The sequence below is a fragment of the Seriola aureovittata genome, chromosome 21, assembly GCF_021018895.1.
Source record: "Seriola aureovittata isolate HTS-2021-v1 ecotype China chromosome 21, ASM2101889v1, whole genome shotgun sequence".
NCBI lineage: Eukaryota > Metazoa > Chordata > Actinopteri > Carangiformes > Carangidae > Seriola > Seriola aureovittata.
This window is the reverse complement of record NC_079384.1, coordinates 17,649,931-17,677,644: the sequence shown is the minus strand read 5'-3', so window position 1 is coordinate 17,677,644 and position 27,714 is coordinate 17,649,931. Positions and strand designations below refer to the sequence as shown.

Below are 27,714 nucleotides of genomic sequence, written 5' to 3'. Positions count from 1 at the left end.
TTTAGTGCAGATTTATGTTGAGATTTCAAAAAGGATGCTATTTTTGAGCATCTCCAATCAGCCTGAACCTAAAAAAAAATACTCAATATATGTATTTTCATTGCTAAAAAATCCAATGAAAAGTTTAGCTGTTTAGCTGTAATATTTGTTTTTGAAGACTTTGAAGTTTACTGTTGTAGTGAGGTTTGTATTGTATAAACAATTAAAAACGTTGTGGATTTAGTGATAAATCCATGATCAATCAACCTGTTATAGTCATCTTGTAATATCTGGTGATTAAACAATGCAGCTGTGGTTCATTTCTTAAAGTGTAAAGCTTGACTAATGAGAGGAAGACTTATTTCATATTATTTATGAAAAATACTGCATCATTTGTTCGAGTAACCAGTAATAAATGGGCTTAAATAAGTAGACTATAAGAATTCAAATACATCAACAGTCCAGTCTGCGTGTACATGTGTGGTAATGTGCTGTAATCTGTGACATTACCTGTGGACATGCTTTCCCCGGGAGACAAACCGTCCAGGAGACCTGCTGAATGGTCCAGAGGCTGGGGACTGGCGCCGGGCGTGGTGGGGGGCTGAGGAGGAGGTAAGCTGGGCCTCTGCCGGGGTGGCTTGGGGGTCGGCCTGGCCTTGGTGAGAGTCCCGGCCAGCGAGGGCGGCGAGGAGAGGGACGGGGTGGTGGCCGCCTGGATCTGACCCGGGGAGCCGATGGTGGCGTATCCCTGCGGGTAGCTGAAGCCATACGGGGAGGGGGTGCTGGGAGGAGTGGGCGACAAGCTGACTGGAGACGGCTGACCTGTCGACTGGTCGGACATGGCTCCTGTCTGACAGTAAGGGCCTTTAGGGGGGATGGGGGCCAGCTTCTTAGCTGTGGAGACACCCACAAAAAAAATAGATCTCATAAATATAAATATTATAAAACTGCAATGATAGAGCTGAGTCACGGCTGGACAACATGATGATATGAAGGAAAAGGAGTCTTCTCATTCTCTCACAGGCTGAATAAGTGATGGATTTTAAAACTTATTATAGAGCTCGATGGCTGTCACTCCAGTGGTTCTATTGTACTTCCGTTATGTTGGGAGGCAGATTTTCAAAAATAAAATTAAAATCTGAAGTAGCAGGGTCTGAGATTTCCTGACTTTTACTCTTTAGTATGAGTCATTCCTTCAGATCCTGCAGATCCTATAAAGTACAGAGTCTTTCATTAGACTTTACCCGCCTGTTAATGTCCTCATCTTTCAAACTTAATGAAACAGATTTTCTGTAAATGGGAGCATTATACAGCTGTTTTTACAGGCTCAACCAAAATGAATAAACTGACTTTACCGAGTAAAATCTGAGGAGTTTCCCTTTAATGATCATTATGAAAATGAGAGTTACCCATTAATCTAATCAACCATGGAGATCCCTAAATCAATTTTCTTCACAAGTTTATCATTTGTTGTTGATAATATATAATTCTGCTGCGTGTTTTATAACCTTCAGTCTCACAGTGCTCAAGTAAAGTCAGTTTATTTTATATGGAAATCAAAAACAACCGTTTAACAGGCAAAACAAGCGAGAAACCTCAGGAAGAGCAACACTGAAGGGGCCAGACAGAGTTAAAAACAACAATCTTTAGGATGTGACTCCTTTTTGCTCACATGTTGGATGTGAAGCGTTTGTGTGAAATTCAGTGAGATTGATATTTTAATGATTGTAGTGTTTTTCTTAGTTTTTTCCTCTTCTGTGCTGCACTATGAGGGGAAACCATGGCTGATTAAACATTTCATAGACTCATCTGACATTAGAGGATCCAGGGTTTATTCTCAGTATTTAATAATAAAAAAGTTTATTAAAGATTTTCTTTGTGCATAAGAGAAAAAAACAATTAGAAATTTATTAGTCTTAAGAAGGTGGAACCTTGTGCTGCTGTAGCCTTTATGTTAACGTGGCAGCATTCAGCTCAGACTAAGATCAAAGTTGTGACCTTTACAAAAAAGTGACAGGGGCTCACTCCGATCTGAGACTGACGTGAAACTGACAGCAGATTTACATGACGAGGTGCATGTCTGAAAGCCATTACTTTAAGAAACAGATTAAGCCAGAAATGGCAGAAAATGGCTAAGATGAAAACATAAAAGTAAATAGTGCAGGACACTAAGGCAGCAGTGATACGCCACCCCCTTATTACCTCTCCTCAGGGTGTGTGGGCTGTGCTCAGAGTGCTGCGACTGTCCACAAGAGGTCATCGTTCCCTGGATTCCCTTCTGGCCGATCACTGGAGACAGCTCCTTGTTCTTCAGAGTGCTGAGGAGAAAAAAACACACATTTACAAATCACAAGCTCCTCCGTGCATCTCACTTAATAATATGTCAACCCTGTGTCTGTAAGTCTCTCGGCATTTTAAAAAAAATATGAGAGCACCCATAGTTCAATGTCAAATAGCCTGAGTGACCACTGCTGCAGATGGACATGTAGTCTATACTGTGGTGCAGCAGAAGCAGTTCAGAAATCCCAAATAAACCCTGATGGCTTAATGGATTTTCCGTACTTTTACAGTGCAGCGCAGCCAGAATGCCAATGGGAGAAGGACCTGAAGGTCAGAACATAACCAGTTTATACCGACTGACTGAGAGCTGCTCTCACATTCAGCAGATGAGACATGGATGGATGACTGAAGCTGCTGGGATTTAAAGTCAGGGTGGAGCAATGCAGATGAGCATCTTTGGGATTTCCTCCGATATCAGACATCATGATTATGTCATTAACTCGTGTTGCTTTCCATGTTGTTTCACTTCAACAAACACCATTGTGTTGTGTTGTGTTCATATTCAAGGTCTGATCTTGCAGTCTACCACTCAGGGTAGACTGGGCCCACTGGCATGACTCATTAACGCCCACTTTTTAAAATGGTATTCACTGAAAGCTTTGAATTTCCTTTGTTGCCTGGCAACCGGCTCCTGAATATCCTGGCAACATGGAAAGTTATGGATTGCATACATGGCTATTAAATTAAAGATGGATCTGATAATGGAATTCCTAAAGCGTATTGATTTCCATGACTGACGGATACAAAACCAAAAGAAATAATAAGATGGAGAACAGGGTGGCGCTGTCGGGAGTATCTTAATCTCACCCATCTCCTTCTCTCCTCATCTCATCCCTCTCTCAGGCTTCTTTTCATCCCCGTGGGGCTTCTCTTCATTTGTGTGTGAATTGTGTTGGAAGTACGAAAGAGTTGAGCAGGGGTCTGTATTTACCTAGTCAGCTTGGCTCCTCGCTCTCGGCTACAGGCACAGGCTGCCCATGGAGGGGGAGCAGATAGGGGAGTGTTGGGGGGTTTGGGGGAGCCCAGGAACAGATCGTGACGTGTAAGAACGAGCGGGGGTTTGATGTAAAGGGTGGAGCCATTCGTTTCAGACAGGGGCGCATGCGGAGCATCGGACAAGGAGGCCTGTTTGGGAAGGTGCAGGGAGCTGGGTTTGGGGTTGGAGTTGACGTCAAGCTGCTGAGGGGATGGGCAGAGGGAGTGGGGGAGTGGGGGTGGGCTGTAGCCGGAGCGGCGGGGGGGGGGGGACGGGCCGGAAGGCACGGACTCGGGGCTGGGAGCAACGGGACGCATACCCGGAGGTGCTCGGGTGTAGAAATGGTGAGGGAGCGAGAAGGAAGAGCAAGAGGAGGAGGAGGAAGATGAGGAAGATGGGTAAGGGGGAGGCGGCCTGTCCTCCTCAGGGGAGGGGTAGGCGTAACAGGAGTCCGACCAATTGGAGGATGCATCATCCGAGCTGCAATGATAAAAATATCAAAGTTTCATGGGGGAACTGAGCTGGTCAAAGTTGGTTAGAGAAGTGGGACATATTGATTATCTATTGAGTTTAAGTTTGGTCCATTATGAGGGAGGAATTCAGGTGATTATTAATTATCGTGTTAGGAAGGAGAAGTAACGGAGCAACAGGGTAACAGCACAAAAAATAAAGAAGAAGTGCTCATGAAAATCTGTGGTTTTCAAAATAAAAGAGAAAAGTCAGTCACCTCATCCATTGCAGGGCCTTGCGACAATGGACTGTTATGCTGCTCATGATGCTTGGACTAATGGCAAAAACAAAACAGATATATAACTCATGCACATGCAGCAATGAACCATTTCTGCTGAACTATGGATGAACTTCATTACGTAAAAAAACCCAGACTACAGAGAAGTCAGAATCTTCACTTGCAGCACATGATATACAGTATCGCCGCTCAGGCAGAAAATTAACTCCACACATGGCTCTACAAATCCAAGGATGAGAAACTTTTAAAAGAACAACTTAAAGAGTAATCACAGAGTTTGAAATGACATGCTTCATCAGAGGTGAGACACTGGGGTTCACATAGAGGTGGGAGGATGAGTTTGTTGTGAGGGGTGGGGCAGCAACAGACAAAAAAACTGGGGGGTAAGAGCAGACAGCGCTGTCCTGGTGTCAGTTGCAGGGCGCAGTAGCACACGCGGCGAGGAGGGGGATCAGCAGCAGGTGGGAGGCGTGTGTGTAGGGGAGGAGGAGGTGAAACAGGAAGGGGAGGGGCACAACAGCCTTACCTGGCTCGGTCACTGCTAGTGGGAGGAGGGGTGGGGGAGGGGGAGGCAGAGAATTCCCCAGGCTGCTCGGGGATGAGAGCGTCAGTGGGCGGGATGGGGGGATGCACGCTCGGTGGCGTGGAGGAGGCTTTACGCGTGGACGAGGAGCCCCTGCGCGACACCCAAGAAGTGTCCATCACCCTGACACCCATGCTGCAGTGGGACAGAGATGCACAGCCAATCAAATCAAGGGAGGGCGTGTGTTTGTGCGGTTCTGGGGGGGGGGGGGGGGTTTCCACACCCTAAACGCATCGTCAGGGGTGAAGTGCTGCTGACAGGGGATCGGCTTAGCGCAGTGAAAAGGCCTGACCCTGAATCAGCCTCCAGGGTCACACTACTCCACATATAAAGCCTTGTATTGTTCTACTCATGATCCTCAGCATGCAACAACAGAGAACAACAGTTTATCTACACAGTGTCTGGCTAAAATGGATAATTCCCTGCACGATAACAGTGTATGAGTGAGGTGAAACGCCAAGTCTTGTAATAACTGCCACACAAGAGCAGTTTGGATGAAATGGACAAGAACAGGATGCATGTTATGATCCCTGTGAGAAATAACTTAAGTAATAATTTGACATATTTGGAAAAAACACTTTATTGTGAAGAGTGAGATGAGAAGATTGATACGAATCTCGCCTCTGTCTGTTCAATGCAAAGCTACAGCAAGCGTCTGATTAGCTTAGCTTAGCATAAACACTGAAAGAAAGAGAAACTCTGTCGAAAGGTAACAACATCTGCCTACCAGCACCTCTAAAGCTCAATAATTAACACATTACATCTCAGTCCTGTTGGGTACACACAGCCTGCTGTACATATCTCAAAGCCAGGAACCCATTTATGAGGAGTTCATACAACCTGTCATCACCACATCCACCACTGAAGTTGGATTAGAAAAGATGATCTCTAGCACAAAGTTAGCACTAGCTCAACTATCTAACATTATGTTGCAGGACAAAAATTGCAAGAGCTCTGGAGCTAGGGTCACTAAACAGCTGATTTCTGCTCTGTTGGTCTGAAAGCCGATTAATAAACATGAATTAAAATAAATTTTTTCCCCCAACTATGTGATATAGCCTATAATATACAGTCAGTTGCCAGTTTATTAGGTACACCTAGCTAAATCTAATACTCAATTAGTAGTACAAAATGGGAATACTCAAGTAAAATACAAATACTTGAGCTCAGTACTTGAATTTAAGTACTTAGTTACTTTCCATCATCAGGTTTGGAGATGCTAGCAGGTGAAGTTTGTTAACTTAACTATGCAGTCAGCTAAGACTAAGCAACAATAAGCTTTTGTACTCACAGGGTGAACAAGTCTATCCAGTGCCAGAAACTGCAAAGATGCTACTTATATAAACATACAAAGAAAGACCTGCTTTGTTGCCCCCCATCCCCACCCCCATCCCACTCTGTAGGAGACACTGAACTATAGGAGTCCAAGTGTGTCACTTCAGGCAGAACTGACAGGAGCATTAAACACACACACATATGACAAGTGACAGACGGTTTCCTGTCAACGTGCAGCTGAGAAAGACGGATGATGAATTGACTGATGAGAGGGTGAGCAGAGGTAGAGGAACAATACTGTACCTTTGTATCTTCCTAATGCTGCATTGTTAACACAGAGACAAGCACAATGAGGACAGGAGTAAAGATCATGGGGGACAAGAGTCTCCCCGGGCTCATTAACAGCATTGTTATCAGAGCAGAAGAACTTTGGCAGGATAAACTTTAAAGACAAGAACCAAGATGGAGGAGCAGCAAAGTGAAAACAGGGAGGCCGGGCTGGCAGGGAGCTGCAAGGGACGAGGGTCACGCTGAGTGTAATGAGGAGAGCGATTTGAGGGGTGAAAAGCGCTCTCCCTGAAGTGTTTCAACCACGTCAAAATGCAAAGAGAAAATGATTGTTCCATTTAGCCATAATTAGGTCAAAGTTTCCCTGATGAATCCAAGAAAATCCCCCCAAAAATAAGAGAAAAACCAAAAGGTTTCAAGCAGCTGCAGTGATTCTGTCTGTTGGTTCCTTTGCAGGGATCAGGGAATCATAATCAGATAAAAAAAAAGATCAATTATGAAAATTTGATCAATTAATACTGATAAAATGTGTAATCAGTATGTTATTTTAAGTTGTATTCATTGGTTCAGGGAGCCAGCAGGGAAGCCAGAGGACGAAGAGTCAGAAGAATGAGAAGATTTATACCACTTTCATATCTGTCCAGTAAATATGAAGCAGACAGTTAGCTTAGCTTAGCATGAAGACTAAACACCTTAAAGCACCTCTAAGGATCACTAATAACCACAAAATATCTCATTTATTTACAAAAATAAAGTGTAAAAACAAGAAGTTGTGGTTTTGTGCACTAAACTGTTCTTGGCTGGGATTTTGTTGCCTTTAGCCGAGCTACAGAACCTATTTCATCCTGTTTCCAGTATTTAAGATAAGCTAAGCTAACAAGCTGCAGGCTACGGTTTTATATTTACCATACAATTTGTATATGTCCCAAAATACCACACTATTCCTTTAATGACTACGGTTTTGGGGTAAGATGTTCAGGAATCTAATCTAACTATTTTCCAAAGTCCTGTAACTGCTATTTATGTCTACTGATTGAAATAAATCTTATTTTATGAATCATATTTGTCAAAGATGTTGCTAAACCATTTTGCTTTGACAAAAATCTCTAACTAGAAGGTCACTCAGAGAGTGCAGACCTCCACCAAGGTCAGTGTCAAACAACACACACCAGACTTCAGAGAAAAAAAAAAAATCTAATTCATATTAAAGAATCCATATCCATCCCCAATTCTAATGGGTTCTTCCCTGACCCATGTCCCACCACCAAGTTCGGTGCAAATCAGTTCATTACTTTTTGCATAATCCTGCTGACAAATAAACCAACAAGGGTGAAAACGTAACCTCCTCTGTGGAGGTCAAAATAAACTCTCTGGCTACTGTCTGCTATTTTTTTCAAGCCTTGTATGTGACCTTGTATGTATTATCCTGTCCAGGGTACCTATAAATTATTCTCAGTGGCCAAATTAAGGCACAGGGTGAGTGCAGTGTGTGTCCTTCAGCTGGCTGTGCTGGGTGCAGAGAACCATGGGAATGATGACTTGATATCACTTTTTTTTTTTATTCTTGACCATTACAGGGCACAGATCCCCGGAGCAGCAAATTTTAGTGTCTGAGCATTAGTTAACTTTCAAGAGAGATGTGAATTTTGCAACTTTACAAGCAAACAAACAAACCTTCAGTACATAAAAACTGAGAAAACCTCTCTTTCAAAGCCTCTAAAGATTATTCTCTGTGTGTTTCCATTGAAAGCTGAGCTCTATTGATCAGACCCAGCACACACTTGGTCCAGGTTTAATTAGCTGGGGTACTTGTGGTCCCTGGGCTGCAGACAGCTCAGACTACCCGCAGGCCTTAATAAGACCAAGGGTGTATTAAAGCATTGAAGAAAGAGAGACACAGAGAGAGAGAAAGAAAGTGACTAACTGGTTTTCAACTAATCCTCCTCTGCAGCTCAAGGATTGTCAGATTCCTCATTTCACAGACTAAATGTCAGCTCTGCCTCTGTCTATCTGTCTCTTTTCTTCCTTGTTTTCTCACTTCAAACCGTCTCAATGGGCGGCATAAAGAGCTCGAAGGCAGGTGCTGCAGATAAAAGAGTGACACCGTATCCTCTCTGTCCACCTCATAGTGAAACCGAGCTTTTCCCCTGAGGTCACTTCTCACATGAAACTTGCGTAATCAGTGGGGAATTCTCCTGCTCTTACTTCACATGTCCGACCCTGTCAGGAGGAAGTCATGTGGAAACTTCACGTGCCTCCAAGTGGCCTTGTTTAGAAAAAAGCTGTCAGTTAGCATCCACCCTGAATGAAACAGAGAAGACTAGACTGCTGATTGATTCGGAGGCCGAGAGACATGATTGTGAGTCTAATCACTGGGAGGTTTTAGATGAATGGGCTTATCTAAGACCAGCTCATAGAAAGAGGATTGTTAGGGGAGTTTTTTACTCAGTTCTGAATCATAAGGGTCATTTATTGACATGTATCTGTCTCCAGTTCTTCCTCTTAACTATTCCCAAGAGTTTTAGAAACAGACCATCTGTTCCAACGTTGTTTCTATTTGTTTTGATGAGATTTTCTTTTGCATTTTAATGATGATTTACTGATACCGAACACGAGTTTGCAGCTCATTTAGATGTGGTAATGGACGAATTGTGAACATACTTTACTCAGTTTAATTATTCTACTACAACATGCCATCTTGTATCTAAAAAACATCTCTGTTTGGACCGTTTTTTAATTTTTTTTTATTTGTTCATTACTTTAGACAAAAACCTGCAAAACAAGTAATATTCCTTTCTTTCATTCCCAAAAAACTGTTTGTATATTTGTTAAGACAAAACCTGTAGCCAATGAAATGCTTAATTGAATACACATTTTGAGTCAATTGTCAATAACTATATATAACACAAACTTCTCTGGCATAAATAAGACCCCATGTTTTCTTTCTGTCATAGAGTTGCAAGGCATGAAACTCTTCTGGTTAAATCATTGGTCCAAAAGTTCAAAACTTCCCTCAGAAAATTTCTGGCTTGTTGATTAAAGGTCAGAGGTACAAGCTTGTAGACATAAATTCTCCATATTACAAATTCTAGCCCTGGATTTTTGGATGAATTTGACAACTATGTCACTGTGTTTTTTTCACAGATACAACAACAAAATGCTTTTAATTCACTAAAGATCTGACTTACACATCTAATTAGCTTCTTCTCCATAGCAGCGGAGGCTATAGGTATTGTAATATCTAGAGCCATCAAACATTAAAAGAAAAAAATTATTGAAATGTGAATTTACAGTTGGGAGAAGTATTTCCAGTGGCTCCTCCTGTGTATTTTCTATTCTAATGTAACTGATGAAAACATGTTGTTTTAACAGACCTGCCTTTCTATCCTCCTGCCTAGATTGTTGTGATACTTGTTTACCTTTCTGAACAGTGGAGCTGTGGAGAAACTGTTCAAAATTCAGCTACTTGACCAAACTGACTGACCAGAACAAAGCGCACATCACATATCACATACTGGCTTCACACTTTAAAATCCGCTTTAAGGTACTGAGTAAGTGAGTAATCACATACAAGGCGTTGCATCATCTGGCGTTAAAAATGAAGGGAGCGCCAGGTCAGCTGACAGTGTTGGCTTTTAAATCTCTAGTTTTTATTTTTAATAATTGTTTTCTACATATATTATTGTAAATAAAGTATTTACATTTAAAGTCAGGTATTTAAATATTAGATTTGTACTGCATCCCCAAACAAGTTTTGAAAATAAATTAAAATAAGTTTTCTTTTATATATAGTAGGAGAATCATACCCGTCCTTCTTATAGAACTCCAGCATCATGTTGTCCGTGGCGACGCTGAGTGGCCGTCGGCTCTGATCACTCTGCTTACGGTCGATCTGATCCATGTCTGGAGACGGCATCGAGCTGTAGTTGGCGTTGTGGTTAGTGTGGACGGGGCTTCCGTAGTTCCCTGTGACGTTGAACTCGATTTCTAAGAAAGACGGAAGAAAAAGAAGAGATACAAGAAATAAAAGAAAAAATAAGTCTTAGTATATTTTGCTGCTTCCAAATAAAAATCTACTTCCTGTTGTGTTTTCTCTCCTCACCTCCAGGGAAGAACCAGTCGGCGTGCTGGATGATGGGCTCGATGATACCGACGATCTGCAGGGAAACTGTTGTCATCATCTCTGTGATGTTGCTGCAGCGAACAGAGGAGACAGACTTTTTCTTTAATGACAGGACGCAGAGGAAAAGTAGCTGTCTGGATTATCAGAATTTATGCGCAGGCGGTGATTAACACATTTTCATGATACTGCAGAGGCATTAAAATGACAAAAAATTAAAACCATTTCAGAAATGTGGCCTATTAAAATCCTAATTAAAAGTTAGAGAGGGATAAAGAGTTAGTAAGATTTACATAGAGATATAAAGGAAGTGTCCTTCACCCTTCTCAAACTGCTTAGTCATCATCGTGAATATATTGTATTATAAGAATTGTCTCCTGGAGATGTGTTGGAGCCGTGTGCCCACTGGCCTTTTGTGTTAACAGCACTTTGAGCTCTGAGTGGCATCACGACTATCAGCAGCTCAAATTTTCCACTGAGAAAAAGAGGGAAAAAGAAAGTGAGCTGTGATGAGAGAATCCCTGTGGATACTGAGTCCTTCGCCTCTCTGTCTGCCTGCCCAATCCACCAGGCTGCTGCATTACAAACTGATTTTTCACATGTGAAAAATATGAAAATGAACCGAGGCGACACTCAAGTGATACTTTACCCAAACATGACACTGTCTCTCCTCATTTTTCCCCCTCAATTGAACCCTATAAACCTCACTGATATGAAGAGGGGGCGGGTAAATGAAGGAACATGTCTCTCAGTGTGGCAGTGTAACTCACTGATGTGTTTTTGGACAACAATGGAGCTCTATGGCTAAGAGGAAGAATGTATATCAGCTGACAATGTGAAAAATAAATAACAGACTGATACTTTAAACTCTCAGCTAATTTAAATCAGGGTTTAAAACAACACCATTTGCTGCATTTTAGGAATAAATTACATATGTAGCATCTTTTAATCTTGCATCTTTGCTTGTTTTTAATGTATTTTTTCACTGCAGCACTTATTTTTAAAAGGTGTCCTAAATTTCTTACCTGATTTTATGCAATTTTGATGTGATATGATATTTCAATATTTTCATTTATTCAAATTTGGTTTTATTGTTTTTAAATGCTATTTCAATGCCTCTGTAAAGCACTTTGAATTGCCTTGTGTTTGAATGGTGCTGTATAAATAAACTTGCATTGCCTTGCCTTTAAATATCACATGTATGTCTCACTCTAATGAATGCTTATATAGTCATATAGTTGGATATGCTAACGTACCCTTCATTGTGTGTCCACAGCAGGTTGGGTCCAAGGACAATAGCGATGTTTCCAGGTGTCATCTTGTTTACATCCTGGTACTCAGTCAGTTTGGAGAGGAATTTGATCAAATACCTGTTGAAACAAATACAGGAAATACGTCAGTCAGTCAGTGAAAACATCACTTAAAATTATGCTAATTAAGCTTTTTGTTAAATTCCCAAAGAATTGTGAGCTAGATGTTTTCAGAAACTGTGATTGCATCTACCAAAACAAACACGATCTTTGATTTTTCTTATTTCTGTGAGAAAGGTAAACTGCTATATTGTAGATCAAGGATCTGAGGACAGAGGGTATCGTACATTGTACTGATTGTAAAGCTCTTTGTTGCAAATTTGTGATTTGGGGCCAAATACTATGATTAAAATTGGCTTAGCTACATAAAACTAAAGGTAAATGACCTAAAGAATCCCTGTCCTGTCAAACAAACATGTCAACGTTTCACAACCTAAGAAAAAAAACAGTTTTCAGCTTGATGAGAAATGTGGGAAATAACAGAACAATACTGGGCTGTACTTGTTAATCCAGGCCAAGTTTCCCACCCTGAGTTCTTTGGGTTAAAATAAGGTCTATTTCCAACAATAGACTTATACTGTGTGTGGTTTGAACAACACTATGCTTTTATCATGCCCTGCCTTCATGAGGCACACTGAGCTAAAACACATTATTCCAGCAAACTACTCTTTCTATTCTCTGGTCTTCGTAGGGGCTCTGAGAGAGAGAAATGGGCCAGTGGGTTTCTGTGGCTCTGTGAGAGCAGCTGAGCTGGATGACTCATCCTGAGCCCAACTACAGTTGAATGAACATCAGGCGGCTCATTCCAGCGAGCAGTGATCATCTGGACAGGTCTGACAGGTCTCCTCAGAGGACGACTGTCTAAAAATACACCCTATTTGTGCGATTCGATGATGACACTGACAAGTGCTGCAGTATCTCGCTCTCTTTAATTTCTCTACCATTGCTTCCTCTCCTCTTGTTCTGCGTTTTCTTTTGCTCGTGAGAGCAAGTCCTTCAGCAAATATTCACAACTCATCTCAATCCAGCAGCTAATAGATCTACAGTTAAGGTATACAGCCTTTTTCTCAGCAGCGGTTCACACTGAGGTCAAAGTCCTTTCAGGGAGGTGTCGATCAGAGCCGCTGGTTGATCCAGCCTCATCGATTCAGCACCACTGCTGATACGAGGAAGCAAACAGATACTAAGAAGGTAAAGTGACTGAAAATGAAACATGAAAGGCAGATTTTTCTCTTAAATTGGCTATAATCAATAAATAGTTTTATGCTACAACCCCTGCAACAAAAATGTCTCAATTACTGTTCAATGTTTTTCAATTTTGTTAAGTTGAAATAAAAAGGACCCAACTGAGAATTATCTCCTGATTCTGCAGTTCCCCTCAGTTTTACAAAGCGTTTTAGCGTCTTTCAGCTATTTAGTTTTGATTTATGGCTCTGAAAAGCCACTGGCCATTACTAGCAAACAGCAGACAGACACAGTTAAAGAGTGAGAGAGGGAACATAGTCGAGCATTTAGCAGCTAAAGAGGCAGATATTTTCCTCAGGAGCTGGTGGAGACCAAACACAGAGCTAAAAGAGAGGGAACACTGGACTTAGATTCATCAGGTGGACATGAACACGACTCCTGATGAATGCTTAAGTTTCTACAGCTTGTTTTCACTTGCTAAAACAAAAAATAAACACATAAACAAACAAACAAAAAAAAGTTACTGCAGCTTTAAGAGTGAATTGCAGGAGGGACGGGAGGAGACAAGGAACAGCAGATGAAAGAAGAGAAAAGGGCTCCATACACAACCGAGTAATCTTAATGTAATGTTCAGGATGTTGTTCTTGTTTTTTTTATTTCATAGTTAGAATATATACATAGTTAAATTAACCCCAGCACTTATCAATGATATGATTGATCATGGTTTTGACACAATCAATCCTGCATCTGCAGTTGAAGAACTAAGTTAAACAAATGATTTTAGATTAACTGGGTTATTTTAGCTGGTTTACTTCCATGTCGGCCTGGGTAATGAAAACAACAGTCTCTGGGAGAGGAGCACAGAGGGGAGTGAAACACGGAGACAGTGACTCACTTGAAGTTGTTATTGTTGGCTGGGGGTAGTTTCTCACAGGCGTTGAGGAGAGCCTGGAGCCTCTTGTCTTGATCTTGAATGCTGTGGGGGGGCAGAAAAGAGCTGCATTTAGAGAAAGGTGGAGCATGTATAAACGTTTCTAACTTAAAGATGTGATTTGAAAGGAAGGTCAGGCATCTCTACTGATTTATTATACTGAAGCGATACATACTTGGAGGCCTGGATCCAGTCGTTGTAGAGTTCAAAGCTCATTAAAGGCTCAGGGAGCTCCCGCAGGTAGGACTTCAAAGCACCTGGAGAGAACAAGACAAAGCTATGATAAATACATGTATTCATGTAAATATTTGTACAAATACAATGATATATAATGCAGATGTGTCTGTATGATGACCAGCAGGTGATATATATATGTATAGAATGTATAAAAACGACACAGTTGGAGACATGAGAACAAGATATTTTCTGAAAACAAAAGAGGAAACATGAAGGGAAACCAGCTGTGACTGGATTAACACTTCAACCACTCAATACAGAATCAATTCAGTGCAGTATATACAGTGGTGTTTGACTGATGCCTCTGTATTTTGTTCTGGAGGAAATTTCATTATGGGTGTGGGAAGAACAAACCACTGCAGAAACTGCTCTCAATGGACAGGTTTGAATGAAGTCTGAATCAGACTGTCAGGCCTGGATGTGATTGTATATGTGAGTGTAATTTCCTTCTTCTTATTGCAGACTCTACGGCATTCTATGTGTGTGTCATTGAACATTACCATTCAATCCTACAAGCCAGACAGTCTTCACTTGGCTGAAATTGTGGTCCATTATAAAAGCTTCAGTATTCTTCAATCAAAGTGCCTGTTAGATCCTCTAATAGCATCTGAACCCCCTTCTCTCTCCTCACCTTATCGACGGTGCAACTGAGGGGGCTGCGTCTGACATTTCAGACAATTTTGTAACTTTCCCAAAACCAACAATCTGACATTTTCTGCTCGCTTCAAGCAGCGATTGCTCAGGTGTGTGTGACGCCGGGGAAAAGAAGCTGGGTTTGAACTTCTTTTCTCTGTCTCGATGAGCAGGTTAAAAAATGCATTTTCCCCTCTTTGTGACGATTGATGTGAACAGTAACTGAAGCTCTGCAGGATTTTATGCATCTCAATGAAACCACATGATTTGCTGATTGCATGAAAAAGCAGGTGCACAGGTGTTCCTAATAAAGTGCGCATTGAGTGCAATTCTACACAGACCCACCTACTGTAGTTCAACAATAATAAACAGAAAACTATTTCCAATCAATATTTGACCAGAACTAGTGGCGTCATTTTCCAGCGCTGACGAGGAAGGCGTCAGATCACCGGGCTTTTCTCTGACTTGTCTTCTTCTCTCTCTGGTCTGCTGCGTTCACTTCCCCCAGGGATTCACAGGATGGAAGACTAACAACGAAGTCGGGCTGTCCCTCGCTGGGAGACAGCTTGGAGGCTGCTGTCATTCTGTCTGAGTGTGTCTCCGTACATGTCTGAGAGTCTGGAGTGTGTGTGTGTGTGTGTGTGTAGGTATGTTGTGTGCGGTTGGGGCTAAATAAACATATTAAATATTATTTTGAAACCACAGGACGCTCCTCTGGTTTACTATGTTTACTCAGAAGAGCAAACTGATTGTGACTGAAGCTGAATGGAAGAGGAACACCTGCTCGCCCCCCCTCCACCATCACAACCAACACCACCCCCACCCCCCTGTAGGAGAGGCTCACAAATTACATTTGCTGTTAGAGCTAACTCACTTTAACATGGCATCATTAGAGAGGGATATGGCCTCGACTAGGATTCATCTCTCTTCCTCCGCACGCTCCAGTGAACACTGCTGAGTAACTGACTTTGATATTTAATAATGTGACATACTGTGTTGTTCCTGATGGGAAGAAATACTGAATCTCCACGTTTGTTCAGCTGAACAGGAGGAGCTTTTCAATATGGAGACTATGTAATGTATTTTGCATTTTATTTTATTAATTGTTTGTTTTGTACCTTTGTTTTTAACATCTTCCTGCCAAGATGTAAATTAGATATACAGCTAACTCTGGTTATGTACTGCATGTTCCCTGTTAAATAAACTAATAGTCTAACAGATTTAAGATGTGGAATTTTGTTAGTTACATGGATTCTTCAAGAAACAATTTAAAAACCGACCAGATATGACCTTCATCAGGGTTAAAACAAAGAGATCCAGACCTGTTTATTCAGTCAGTCAGTCAGTCAGTCGTCCTAACTGGGTCACTGGGACAAAACGACAGCAAATGACTAACGGTGCCATATGACGCTATCTGGTCCACTTTATTTGTGGGTAAGTTTTATTCAGAAAATTGTCACAGAAGATTTAAAGAGAGCTTCAGGTGTCGGAAATCAGAAAGATAACAAATATAGCAGTCAATAAAGCGTCACATTAATAGTACAGCTGCCAATGGCATGTCATAAAAGCAGCACTCTCATTAAATCTAAAAGGCTTCTCAGTAAATTGGCAAGATGATAAAAACCACATGGTGAACAGAACATTAATTTAGCATCAAGTTTGTTTTCTGTATATTTTAATTGAATTAATTTCATATTTAAACTCAAAATTAATTCAGATGAAGCCATTTATTCATTTCAAATGAGTATTTTCTTTTTACACCATCTGTATATGACTCGTGAATTTGTATTTGTGAATTGTGCCTAAGAGAGAAGTCCAAGTATGAGGAAACAACACATACAACAAATCTGTTTGTGCAACTGGCTTTTGCATGAAGACAAATGACTGTCAGTCAGATATTACATCCCAAAACCTTACAAACAAACAAACAAAAACAAAAAAAATTACAGAAAAAAAAAACAGCAACTCAAAAACAGAAAATAAAGTAAATTATTATTATTGACGCAAATGAAAAAACATAAAAAAAAAAAAAAAGAAAAAAGAGAGAAAATTAGTTTATCCACTTAGGTCTGGATGTACTGTTGCATCAACAACCCTCAGTTCTTAATAAACAATCATTGCTGTTAAGTGCCTCCTTAAATGTTTTGCCATAAGAGCCACATTTTACTTCATTATTACATATTTGTATTCAGAGACTTTATCCATTTATTCTATTCCCTGTGTAAAAACAATTATACTGGAAAACAATATACCACAGAGATGACAGGTTATTAATTTTCTTTGACTGAATCAGTTTTGATGACCAATTCTTGTTTTAATGACACTGGAGGCATTTGAATGTACCAGAGAGCTTCTTCATTAACATGCAGTATCCCCTCGACTAATTTTTCTTTTACGGCCCAACAATTTCAACCATGTGTTGTTTTCTTAAGCTAGAATATATGAATAGTTGTTATATTTGAGATATAAGGTTTTGATTTGACAACAGCATTATGCAGCAGTCGAATTAAAAGAAAGATCAGTCAAAGCATCATAAAAGCCTGAAAGCTTCTCTTTCTTTTGTCGTCAGTCACAGGTCGGATTTAAAGGCAAATCAGAGACAGCAACAAAAAGATGCCAAGAAAACATCTTTCTTTTTGGCACAAGATGAAGAATGTGTCTGAGACTAATCCCAGTTATATTTGGAATTTATTACTAGACATGTTTTGGAGTGAAAAAGAAACACAATAAAGAGGAGAAGAATGGACAGAAACTTGTCTTGTAGCCGCTAGAGAACTGAACTGAATCCTAATCAAGTCTAAAGTAATCTTTTAACTCTCCTGTGTGGCTCTTACATAAGACCTTCAAATTAACCTTTACCAGAAAATTCATGAATGACAGCAGCAGAGGAATCAATAATACGTGCAGGAGAAATAAAAACAAATAGTCAAAGGGATTAAAAAAATATTAGTGAGTTCTTCTCTGCAGATCATTTGGCAGCTTAATTAAGACGTTTATTCCCAAAGCGGAGGGCAGACGTCTCAGTAACACATGGACATAATAGAGTTTGCCAGGAATTTACAGGAGTAAGATCCCTAACGAGCTAGCGGCGGGTGCCAGCTCATAAATCCACCCATGTAAGGCACCTTCTAGGTGATGGTAATAAGTGGTCATGGAAACAGATTAGGTGCAAGCAGGAGGAGGGGAAGGGGAAGTTCAGGCAGTGTTTGTCGATGGCTCACCTGCGATGGCGTGCGGGTCTGCAGAGTACTCCTGGACGTCTAACACCCCGCAGTCCAAAGACGCCTTCAGCTTCTTCAGTTTGGAGGCAGAGGGGGCGATTCTGAACAAACCCTGATCCACAAGACAAGGACGACACCGGTCAGAGAGATACACACACACACACACACACACACACACACACACACACACACACTGGGGTCATTTCACACCCACAGCAGCAGTCAACAGCTGGAATTCTTGAAACTAAAGAGGGATAACTGATCAGTGACAGTGGCAAGAGAAGTACTCAGATCTACCACTGAAGTAAAACTGGCAATACCAGAGTGTAGAAATACTGCAATCAAAATTCTAGTGGGTAACTTAACTATAATAATACATCACGTTTATCAGTTGATTATATTCAGTTTTAATAATTTGAATCCTCAAATCGCTTGTAACTGCAGCAAGTGCAATATTTGCCAGTATAAGTATAAAGCAGCATCAAATGAAATTACTCAAGTAAAGTACTTGAGTGAATGTACTTTACACTACAGATTACTGATAACTGGAGGTGTAAATTCCACTGGGGATGACATGGTGGAGCTTGTTGTGGTTATACACAGCTTAAAAGAATGAAGAACTACCCCCCCACTACTACATTCTTCTTTCATTCTACATGGAAATGGCCGACAATGTTTCAACCAGAGTGAGACAATTTGAGGGCAGAAAGTTGTCATTAATGGCCATAAATCATACATCAATGAAACAATAAAAGACTGAATAAAAGTGTTGTTTTCTTTTAGCCTTGTTTTTTTTTTTTTTAGTTAAGATGCACAATTTCAACATCCAACAATTTTGCTATTCACTTTGCTAAAGTCCTAGGACTCTCAAGAGACTTTAAGAAGCTCCTGCTGGGCCACAGAAGACATGATGCAACTTTTTTCACAGTCAGAGTACTAGTAGTAGTAGCTCCTTATTACGAGTAACCTGATCCTTCTATTGGTGGACTGACCCTTTACGTATCAAGCCTCTATCAGTAATACATGTCATTTTAAGTAGAGTTATATTTCAATAATAATAATACAACTGTTTACATTATATTTCTAAGTCTTTAGTTGTCAATGAACAATGAGCCCCAACTTGTTCCTGAATGTTATGTATATAAATTAAACTGTATTCACTTGGTTACTCTGTGTCCCCTGCATTTCTGAAACCAGACCTACATCACAACTGTAAAACTGCAGCTGAATGAACAGCTGAGTCAGCAGCAGCTCATTCATCCCCAAAGGTCAGTGTGTTTTTCCTTTAACATCAGGAATGAATTCCTTTTACCTTCCACACAAATTTGCCTCTGAAACTTCTGAGGTTCAGGATTAACTGGATTGAATTAACACAAAATTAGACAAATCTTTCTCTGCCCTGTTCTGCACCACAGTGCCAAACATCATCCAGGATGTTTAACAAAGACCAAATGAGACTGGAAAGAACTCATTCATAATGCCGAGTAATTAAAGCTGCACTGGTTCCAGTGAACCGCTCATTGAACTGATTTCTCATTGTTAAGGGATTTCTTACCTTCACACATAAATTAAACAGTGAAGACAAACTGCTGTGTGAAAATCAAACTGTAGCCTAGACCTTGTTAGATACCATTTCCCCTTCAGTAATTAAGAGCGACTTCATCTTGGTGGCACCACCTGTCTCATGAGTAGCTTTGTTTACTGCGTGTGTGTGTGTGTGTGTTGTGTGAAAGCCATCAGGACAGATGCTGTGTGTCTGACCTCCTCCTGCATACCACACTCCAGCAGCATGGTGACACAGGCCTCGATGGGAAAGGCAATATCTCTCCCGCTGAGCGCTAAGTGCTCCTCTAATGGTTTCCCATAGCATGGTTTCTCCACCCAGGTCTCTGTCGAAACACAAACACACTGTGTTACACTCACACAGATGCACAAAATACAGCAACACTCTGCTGTTGGGATGCCGTTACATTTCACTGATGCTCAGTGTTTCGAGGAATTTTCTCTCAGGTTGCACAAAGTGACCTCAACAAACAGAAACTATATTTTCAGTGTGAACCTGAAGGCCACAAAAACCTGTTGTCTTACTCAGCGATTCCCTATAAACAATGTGGCCCCACAGCACATGAACACACCGTTATCTGCCATAGTCACAATGATACTGGTTGTTTGAAATGTGTGTTTTTGTCTGTGCATTTCTTATGGGTTTAAGTAGGATTTTATTTAATCAATAACTCCTCATTTCAAGTCAAAACACTTCAATTTAGAACAACTCATGTTTATACTTCTAACATGGTCTGAATATAAAAACTAAATTTTAAGTTCAATGACCTTGAAATGAACAAAACTTAAAAATTGACATTAAATTAATGAGAAAAGATGAGTGGCTTTCACTAAATTCCTCTCTGTGGGTTCTGCGATTGCTGCCTGACAGTTGCTTATTGATTCACAAATATTTAATGTCATAGAAAAATACTTTTGATGTGATCAAGAAGGAAAGCTTTCACTTGTGCTGAGGATTTATACATAAACATACCAGCTAATTTAGTGACCACTGTGTAATTAAAACAGCTCATTTCCAACCCCATAACTGTTCACAGGCGACCACAAACATGTGCAAACCAACACATGGACATGTTCTCATCATGATATGAACTTCAGCACATTGAGGGGTTAGAATCACAAAACTGACCGCAGCAGGAGTGTGTGTGTGTGTGTGTGTGTGTGTGTGTGTGTGTGTGTGTGTGTTGGTGTCAGACTCACCCTGATGAGCTTTGATCTGGGGCAGAACACTTTGAAGCAGCTCTAATGACTTCCTGTGGTACTCAGCCTGGACTTCTATCAGCTAGTCAGAGAGAGAGAGAGTCTGTGATGGACAAGTGGAATATTTTTGTGTCTTCCCTCGTGCCTCAGTCTGCAGAGATGCTGTACTTACTGTCTGGAAGTAGCTTGCATAGTCAATTTCTTTGGCCACAAAACTGTACATGTCTGCTGATAACTGGTCCTGGTGGGAGAAGAAAAAATATTTGAAGAATAAGAAAAGTCACATATGAAAATTTAGACTTTTAAGAAGAGAAAAAGCGCAGGTGTCGTTAATTACATTAATGACAGCTGTTAGCTCCAGGGCCTGTATTGTGCAGACTGGCTCACTGGGACATTTAATGTAGCTGAGCCGTAGTTAATGTTATTAGTAACACCTGTGAGTCTCCTGCTGTGACAAATCTGCTGTGAAAAAGGTTATAAAGAGTCAAAAATATAGAATATAGAAGCAGAAGTGCACACACATCCAACATGGCTGCACAATCCTCTGAATGAATTATTATTGCAAGAATAGAATGTATTTAATCTGCATGGACTTAAACCAAAATTAATCTATCACCTGCTTTAGTGCCACCTCCAGGTGAAAGGAAACTATTTTTGCAGGAGTTGATATTTACATGTGTCGTTTAAATTTTGTTTCAGTTCCATTAATGTGTAAAAGAATTATGGCAAAGTATATAAACGAGGCCACATGGAAGAAATGTGAAACTGAGTTAAAAATCAAAGCGTTTTCATTCTCCTAACCGGATAACATCCAAGGCACTTTCATTTACACTTGCTGGCTTGATCACATCCATCTTTGCTTTTCCTTCTTCTGCACTTTAGCACTTTAGTAGGAAACAACAGTAGTTCAGCTTGTGTTAACTAAAAATTATCCACAAGCTAACACAAACGCAAATGCATGAATGAGTCAAATTAATGAACAAGTGTGTGACACAAAAGTTCAATCTACACAGATCATTCAGTGGTTGAATTGATCAGGGATCAGATCAGCAGTAAAGTAGTTTGGTGCGCTTCTTATTTGACCATATGTGTAGAAATGGCTGAAACCATTTTTCCTTGTTTCAATGAGACAGAAAACAACAGTTAATTTCTGTGTCATTTTAGTGTAACCTTAGCTGCTGTTATCATAAAGAGAGATTACACAAACACAAGATGTAAATTCATCTGAAGGTGGCTCAAGGAACTGGATTTCAATTCTAACAGATCCACCTCGGATGCATGAAGTGACTTGGTGTAAACGGGGTCTTAAGTGCTTTATAAATGGCCTAACAGTGGCGCTATCTGCACCAAAATATAGTCAGGTATTCACAACATTTTATTGAAGTCTGTTGTGTAGTTCTGTACAAATCCTAATTAACTGACAAACAGAAAGCTGGGCTGAAAACATGACTTCCATCGCCACAGCAACAAACAACATAGCTGACCACATTCGTCAGTGACTTTACTGAGGGATACCGTAATAATTTCTTTCTTTCTTTTAGTATTTTCTAGAGTGTGTTACGACAAAGAAGACGGTTGTGAGAGACCTAATATCACTCAGTCCTTATTTGTGCCTGAGAGACATAACTGCCACACAGTTGAGAGTAGAAGTGAGCACTGACTCGACAGATCTCCATGCGGTTGGCTGCCTCCTCCATCTCTTCCTTGAGGTGGTCGGCCTTGGCTCCTGTCGGCTGCAGGTTGCTGGACAACCCTGAAGACTTAGTGGACTGATAATACCTGAGAACAGAAGAACATCGCTTTGTCAGTTTGCTTTGTGGATGGACAGAATAAACAGAGAAAACGACGAGAACGTCGGCAGCCCGTTAAACTTATCAGACATTTTCATTTGCCTTCAGCAGCGTCAAGACTTTTTGTCCCAGAGAGAAATAATCACTGACAACACAACCTGACAGCTACTTTAAAAAAATGACTCATGGCAAACAAAACCCAGTTTTTTGAAAAGCTACTGGATTACTCAAGACTTCGCCTGACAAAATGCTAACACTTGACTCTATCTATACATCCTCATTCATTCAACTTAATCTGTTTTCTACTCTGATTCTCCCTGTCAGACTCTCCTCTTCTCTCTCTGTCTGTCAGACTTTCTGTCTGAGTTGTGTGTCTGAACAGTCTGAGTGGAGATAATATGTAGCGCTGCCAGAGGAGCTCAGCACACAGTGGCATGATGGGAGAAATAGTCTCAGATTTGGGTCACAAAAAAAAACAAAAAAACTCGCAGACTGGACTGCAGTGAGGAAAATCACATTTCTCCCCTGTCGCTGCTCATAATGGCACTGAGATGACCGTGAATCAGCACAAAGAAAAGTGTGGTGATTGTATGTTTCAGAGATCAGACAATACACTTTCTGATTGGACGGGGAGGAGAATCTGTAACCGACACGATGACTCCAGCAATTCAAGGTTGCTGAGAGGTTTTCACATGTCTGCTCGAGTCTTAGATTCAGGGACAACAATTGATGCAGCCACAACTTTCATCTAAAATGACAGGTATTTTTTTTTCACCTTAAGTTTTTATAATTAATACAAATTTTGTCCTCTGACTTTTTCATGTCGCGCCACCACAAAGTTTAAATTTGTAGTCTTGAGTGAAATATCTCAACAACTATTGGACACAGATATGCAGGAAAAAGAATAAAATAGGCTAAATCTGGCTTTAAAGTCAAACAACCCTTTCTTTTGGGACTACATTCTCTCAACCGCTGAACTTCTGTATTCCTATGCATAAGCTCATCTACATATATGTTTTTATTTAAACCCGAAATCATTGAGGGTAAAGCCCTCATTTACAATGATGTCGAGTAGATAGAAATACCAGTTAAAAAAGAAATTCAATTAAAACAAACACATAAATACAATTAACAATGTAATGACGATAATAAATGAAAACAGGTACAAACAAAAATTAAAAGGTCAGAGATTAAGAATCTAAAATGACCAAGAGGTACTAACGAATTCATTTTTAAAGTACTTTGTAGTGAGTTCCAGGTGGAAGGTGCAACAAAGCCAAAAGTAGATCTTCCAAGATCAGTATGAACTCGAGGGACATGGAGCATCAGCCAGTCATTAGTCTTGGTGTCATGTGGTCCAGTGGACCAAACTAACATGGATACAAGATATTAAGTTTTTCAAGAAGGGAGAGAGAGGACCATCCAACCTTTTTATATAGAATGCAATGATGATGACATCACATACTGTATTATGCTGCAGATCAGCCGTTTGAGCCATAAAGGGCTATTTGACGACAAATCAAAGCAGTGAAAATATTCAAAATAAAGCCTATACCCAAACTGATATTGTTTTTTTAGGTGGGCATTTTTTAGGTAGATAAAATCATTTTCTTCCCGTCCACAGCGGTACATTACTCAGCCTCTGTGCCACTGCTCCTGCTGCTTCTCCAAACTGGGAGGGCGTCGTCCCGAATCTACTGCAGGTAATATACTGACTAAGGATAAGTACATCATTCATCCCCACATCAAATCACACAAACTTTAAGTCAGGTTTTCAGACTGAGCAGGAGACTGCAGCATGAGGAGTTTGAACTAATCCACACAACTTCACTATGTGCAATCAAATCCTCAGTGGGAAGCTTCAGGACCGGTCCATTCACAGGAGATGGAGTTTCTTCTCTGATCACAGTTAAGTCTGTTTCTCACACACACAAAAAAAGTAACAGACTCACCGTGTGCGTGCAGAGTCCATGTCCAGGACCAGCTTTGCTAAGTGTTTCCTTTGTTTCTGGATGTTTGGGATTTCCACCTGAGAGGACAGAGCACAGAGGTTGTTTGTTTGTTGATGTGAACGAGGATGAGGAACAAATTCAGTATTGTCAGATGCTTTGCACCTGTTGAGGTAAACCTCAGCTCTAACTCTGGTTTTCTATCTCATGAAGATTAGTTTACTGGTTCATTTTCAGACTAATCAGAGTCTCATGTCCAGTATATCAAACATTAGACAGATGCAGGTGCTTTCTCAATTTATTTTCTTACTTGTTTTAGTTCCCAGACTTGACTTGTTTTTTTCTGTTACCTGCTCTTCATCACTGCAAAATTTTGATATTTTTACCTACTGGGAAAGTTAATTAAAAAACAAAGGAAATCCAAACTTCCAAAATGAAATATCATCAAATCACAGGGACAGTTGTGCCGTCATTTCCATACCTCTGCGAGGTCGTACAGCGGCTCGATGACGTCTCTCTCCGTGGTGAGCTCGAACAGGATGAGCTCCTGAGCGAGCCTGTCCTGCGTCTCGCCGCAGAGCTTCAGCATTTTCCTTCAACAGTCGACAGGAGCAGAAAACATCAGGGAGCAGTCGGGGGAATTTTTTCAAACAAAGAGCGTCTCTGAGGCTGTCACTGCCACAGCCAAAATACAACGTTTATATATTTATGCAGTTTCTCGAAATAAAATCTAATAAACAACAGTGATGGTTATACATGTAGTGTGTGAATTAATGCAGCAAGGTGATGTAATGCAGAGTAATTCACTGCAGAGGTGGGTATAAACACATCCATGAATATAGCTCGACATCAACATGTGCAAATAAAACATCTCAGTTATCTGAAATAGAAAACAAACAGATGATTCTATCTGCAGACAAATTCATTCCACGCTTTTTATTCTCATCCAGGTGTCAACCAGACTGGAACAATAGACTTTTAAACTGACTGTAACCCAACGAGCTCAACAGTCCACATTCGGAAGTGCAAGATACTGAACCCCAAATTGCCCAAAAGTATTGTGAGTGTTAAGGCTAGAAAATGATATATAAGTGCAGTACATTTACCATTTAAACAGCCACAACATCCAGGTTCTGTTCCAGCACTAAAGTCCAGCTACAGTATCTGAGAGAGAGTGTGTGTGTGTGTGTGTGTGTGTGTGTGTGTGTGTGTGTGTGTGTGTGTGTGTGTTGCTCACCCTAGTAGAGACTCGTCTCCGAGCACTGCCGCCCCGTCCACCATACATTGTGCTAGTGTTGTGAGAGGAAGTTTTTTCTGCACAGAAACAAACACAGTCGATGAATCAGCCGTCGTCAGCTCAACGTGTCAATCAACACTGGATAAACTGTAATTAAACAAATTAAATGAATCACACAAACAGTAAAACACACTTAAACACAGGGAACATTTGAGAACAGAGCAGGAAGACAAAGGCAAACAGAGTCCTGAAGCACCTGGGGGAAAAGTCCATTCTCAATCAGATACTTTGTAATTAACCTGCTTTTATCATCACATTTCATGGAATGAATCCAAAAATATACTTCCTGTTCTCACTTCTCTTCCTCCAGCTTCATCTGCTCCTACTTCATTTACACATTTCCTAGCTTTCCCACAATGACTTTAGTCAATCTTTAAGGGAGACAGAGCAGTGTTAATGTAAACGTCTTATGATACCTTGAGGCTGGAACATGACGCTTGGGATTGAATGTGCACGAGGAACAATCAGACATGTTCACATGGCTGAATCTTTCATATTTATAAATGTGTGAACATATATACAGTATTTTTTTTTTCTGTTTCGAGCCAGCTGCGAACCGGAGACACTGCATCTTCTTCAGAGTCGAAACACTAATGGTTGAAATGTTACTTTTTGCACCTGATCATTAAATTGCTAAAGTGAATTATGTGCTTCAGTATTTTATTTGGGATCAGTTGTTGAACACCAACCTTGTTAGTGACTTCTTTTAACCTCAAACAAACCTCACTTACCAATTTTAAAAGAAAACCTAAAACCATCTTTTCAAACTTGTCTTTATGTAGAAACTTTTACTATATTTTATCACATTCACACTGTTGTTATTATTCATTTATTTATTTACAGTTAATTTTATGTCATTTATTTATTGTCCCCTCTTTTTTCATAGTTTTAATGATGCTATTTTTTATTTATGTATTGTATTGTAACTTTTTGATTAAATGTCCTGTATAATAAAGTTTTATTCTTCTTCTTTTTCTTATTAGTAGTATTGCTATTAATAATCTTATTATTAAAGTGTGTTTGGGTTGTGACTCTGTGATGCTTCTCACCGAGGGCGACCTGACAGACTTCTTGTCAACATCCACTCCCTGCTGGCCCTGCAGACAAGCAGTCAACTTCTTGTGTGTGCTGTGGGAAACCTGCTTGACCAGCTCCAGACGTTTCTCCACCTAAAACACACACACACAGAAAGAAAGAAAGAAAGAAAGAAAGAAAGAAAGAAAGAAAGAAAGAAAGAAAAGACAGAGAATAAGCCTCAATAAGAAATTGATAAGACACACATATACATTGAAACAGACTCCTAATGCACAGGTTATGTCACTTTCCCTGCTGGCAGTCAGAGACATGCACATTCAGGCACCTAAAGCCTGAAGCTGGAACAGAGTTTGATTAAAAAAGATGAAGGCTGCAGGCGTCTGTCAGAGCTGTTTGTCTCTAAAAACGCTGATATATAAACAAGGTCGTTCTCAGCTGGTGAGACCATTACCTGTCTCTCATTTGATTATTAAACCAACTCAGTTGAACTGATGTTGCTGCCACTGAGGGCGTCATTAATCAGGCCAATTAACAGCGCTGCAGCCCGAGTCAATCAGCGGGGACATTCAGCCCTTTGTCTCACAAAGAAGTTCAATTTCAGCGCTCATTAACGTTGCCTGAAGGCAGTTCAGAAAGCCATCTGAAAAAGTCATGCACACTGAATACTCTGCACCAATAATGATATTTCTCTGTAACGCAGAGAGAAACACACACATTAGATGAAGGTTCATTAGTACCTGTAACAGGTCTTCACTTAATACTTCTGTTTTTTCAGCCCTGTGAAGAGAAGAGAGAAGACGCCTGTTAGTGCAGGAGGGGAAACTGCTACATTACATAATTTATTACAGTGGGAACCGGGCAGAATACACACACGGTACTCAGTCAGTGTAATTACATAACTTGCTGGATTTCTGTGCACATGATAAATAATATAGCAGTTGCTGCCTGGAGCTAATCATAAAACAAGAAGGTTCTTTTTTTTCTTGGGCTCAAGCTGGGAAAGCTTAACGACAAATTCTCAAGGTGGAAATCTGACATTAAAGAGCCTGAAGAC

General features: G+C 40.5%; 1 protein-coding gene across 5 annotated transcripts in view; it reads right to left on the bottom strand.

Moving 5' to 3' along the window:
* Positions 1–27,714, bottom strand: part of LOC130162216 (rho GTPase-activating protein 44-like) — an 83,218-nt gene that overhangs the window by 7,233 nt on the left and 48,271 nt on the right. For 2 of the 5 annotated variants that reach the window (XM_056365833.1, XM_056365834.1), the window contains exons 2-21: positions 27,398–27,437; positions 26,675–26,794; positions 25,566–25,642; positions 24,810–24,921; positions 24,332–24,408; positions 22,251–22,368; positions 20,762–20,830; positions 20,590–20,671; positions 19,588–19,715; positions 17,827–17,938; positions 13,911–13,992; positions 13,700–13,780; positions 11,566–11,679; positions 10,292–10,383; positions 9,996–10,176; positions 6,205–6,222; positions 4,570–4,761; positions 3,251–3,775; positions 2,182–2,297; positions 490–873 (exon numbers count right to left, since the gene is read on the bottom strand). In XM_056365833.1, the coding sequence (XP_056221808.1) occupies positions 490–873; positions 2,182–2,297; positions 3,251–3,775; positions 4,570–4,761; positions 6,205–6,222; positions 9,996–10,176; positions 10,292–10,383; positions 11,566–11,679; positions 13,700–13,780; positions 13,911–13,992; positions 17,827–17,938; positions 19,588–19,715; positions 20,590–20,671; positions 20,762–20,830; positions 22,251–22,368; positions 24,332–24,408; positions 24,810–24,921; positions 25,566–25,642; positions 26,675–26,794; positions 27,398–27,437 (2,720 nt within the window). The remainder of the gene's footprint in view (positions 1–489; positions 874–2,181; positions 2,298–3,250; positions 3,776–4,569; positions 4,762–6,204; positions 6,223–9,995; positions 10,177–10,291; positions 10,384–11,565; positions 11,680–13,699; positions 13,781–13,910; positions 13,993–17,826; positions 17,939–19,587; positions 19,716–20,589; positions 20,672–20,761; positions 20,831–22,250; positions 22,369–24,331; positions 24,409–24,809; positions 24,922–25,565; positions 25,643–26,674; positions 26,795–27,397; positions 27,438–27,714) is intronic. The other 3 variants (XM_056365835.1, XM_056365836.1, XM_056365837.1) reach the window with 3 other exon arrangements.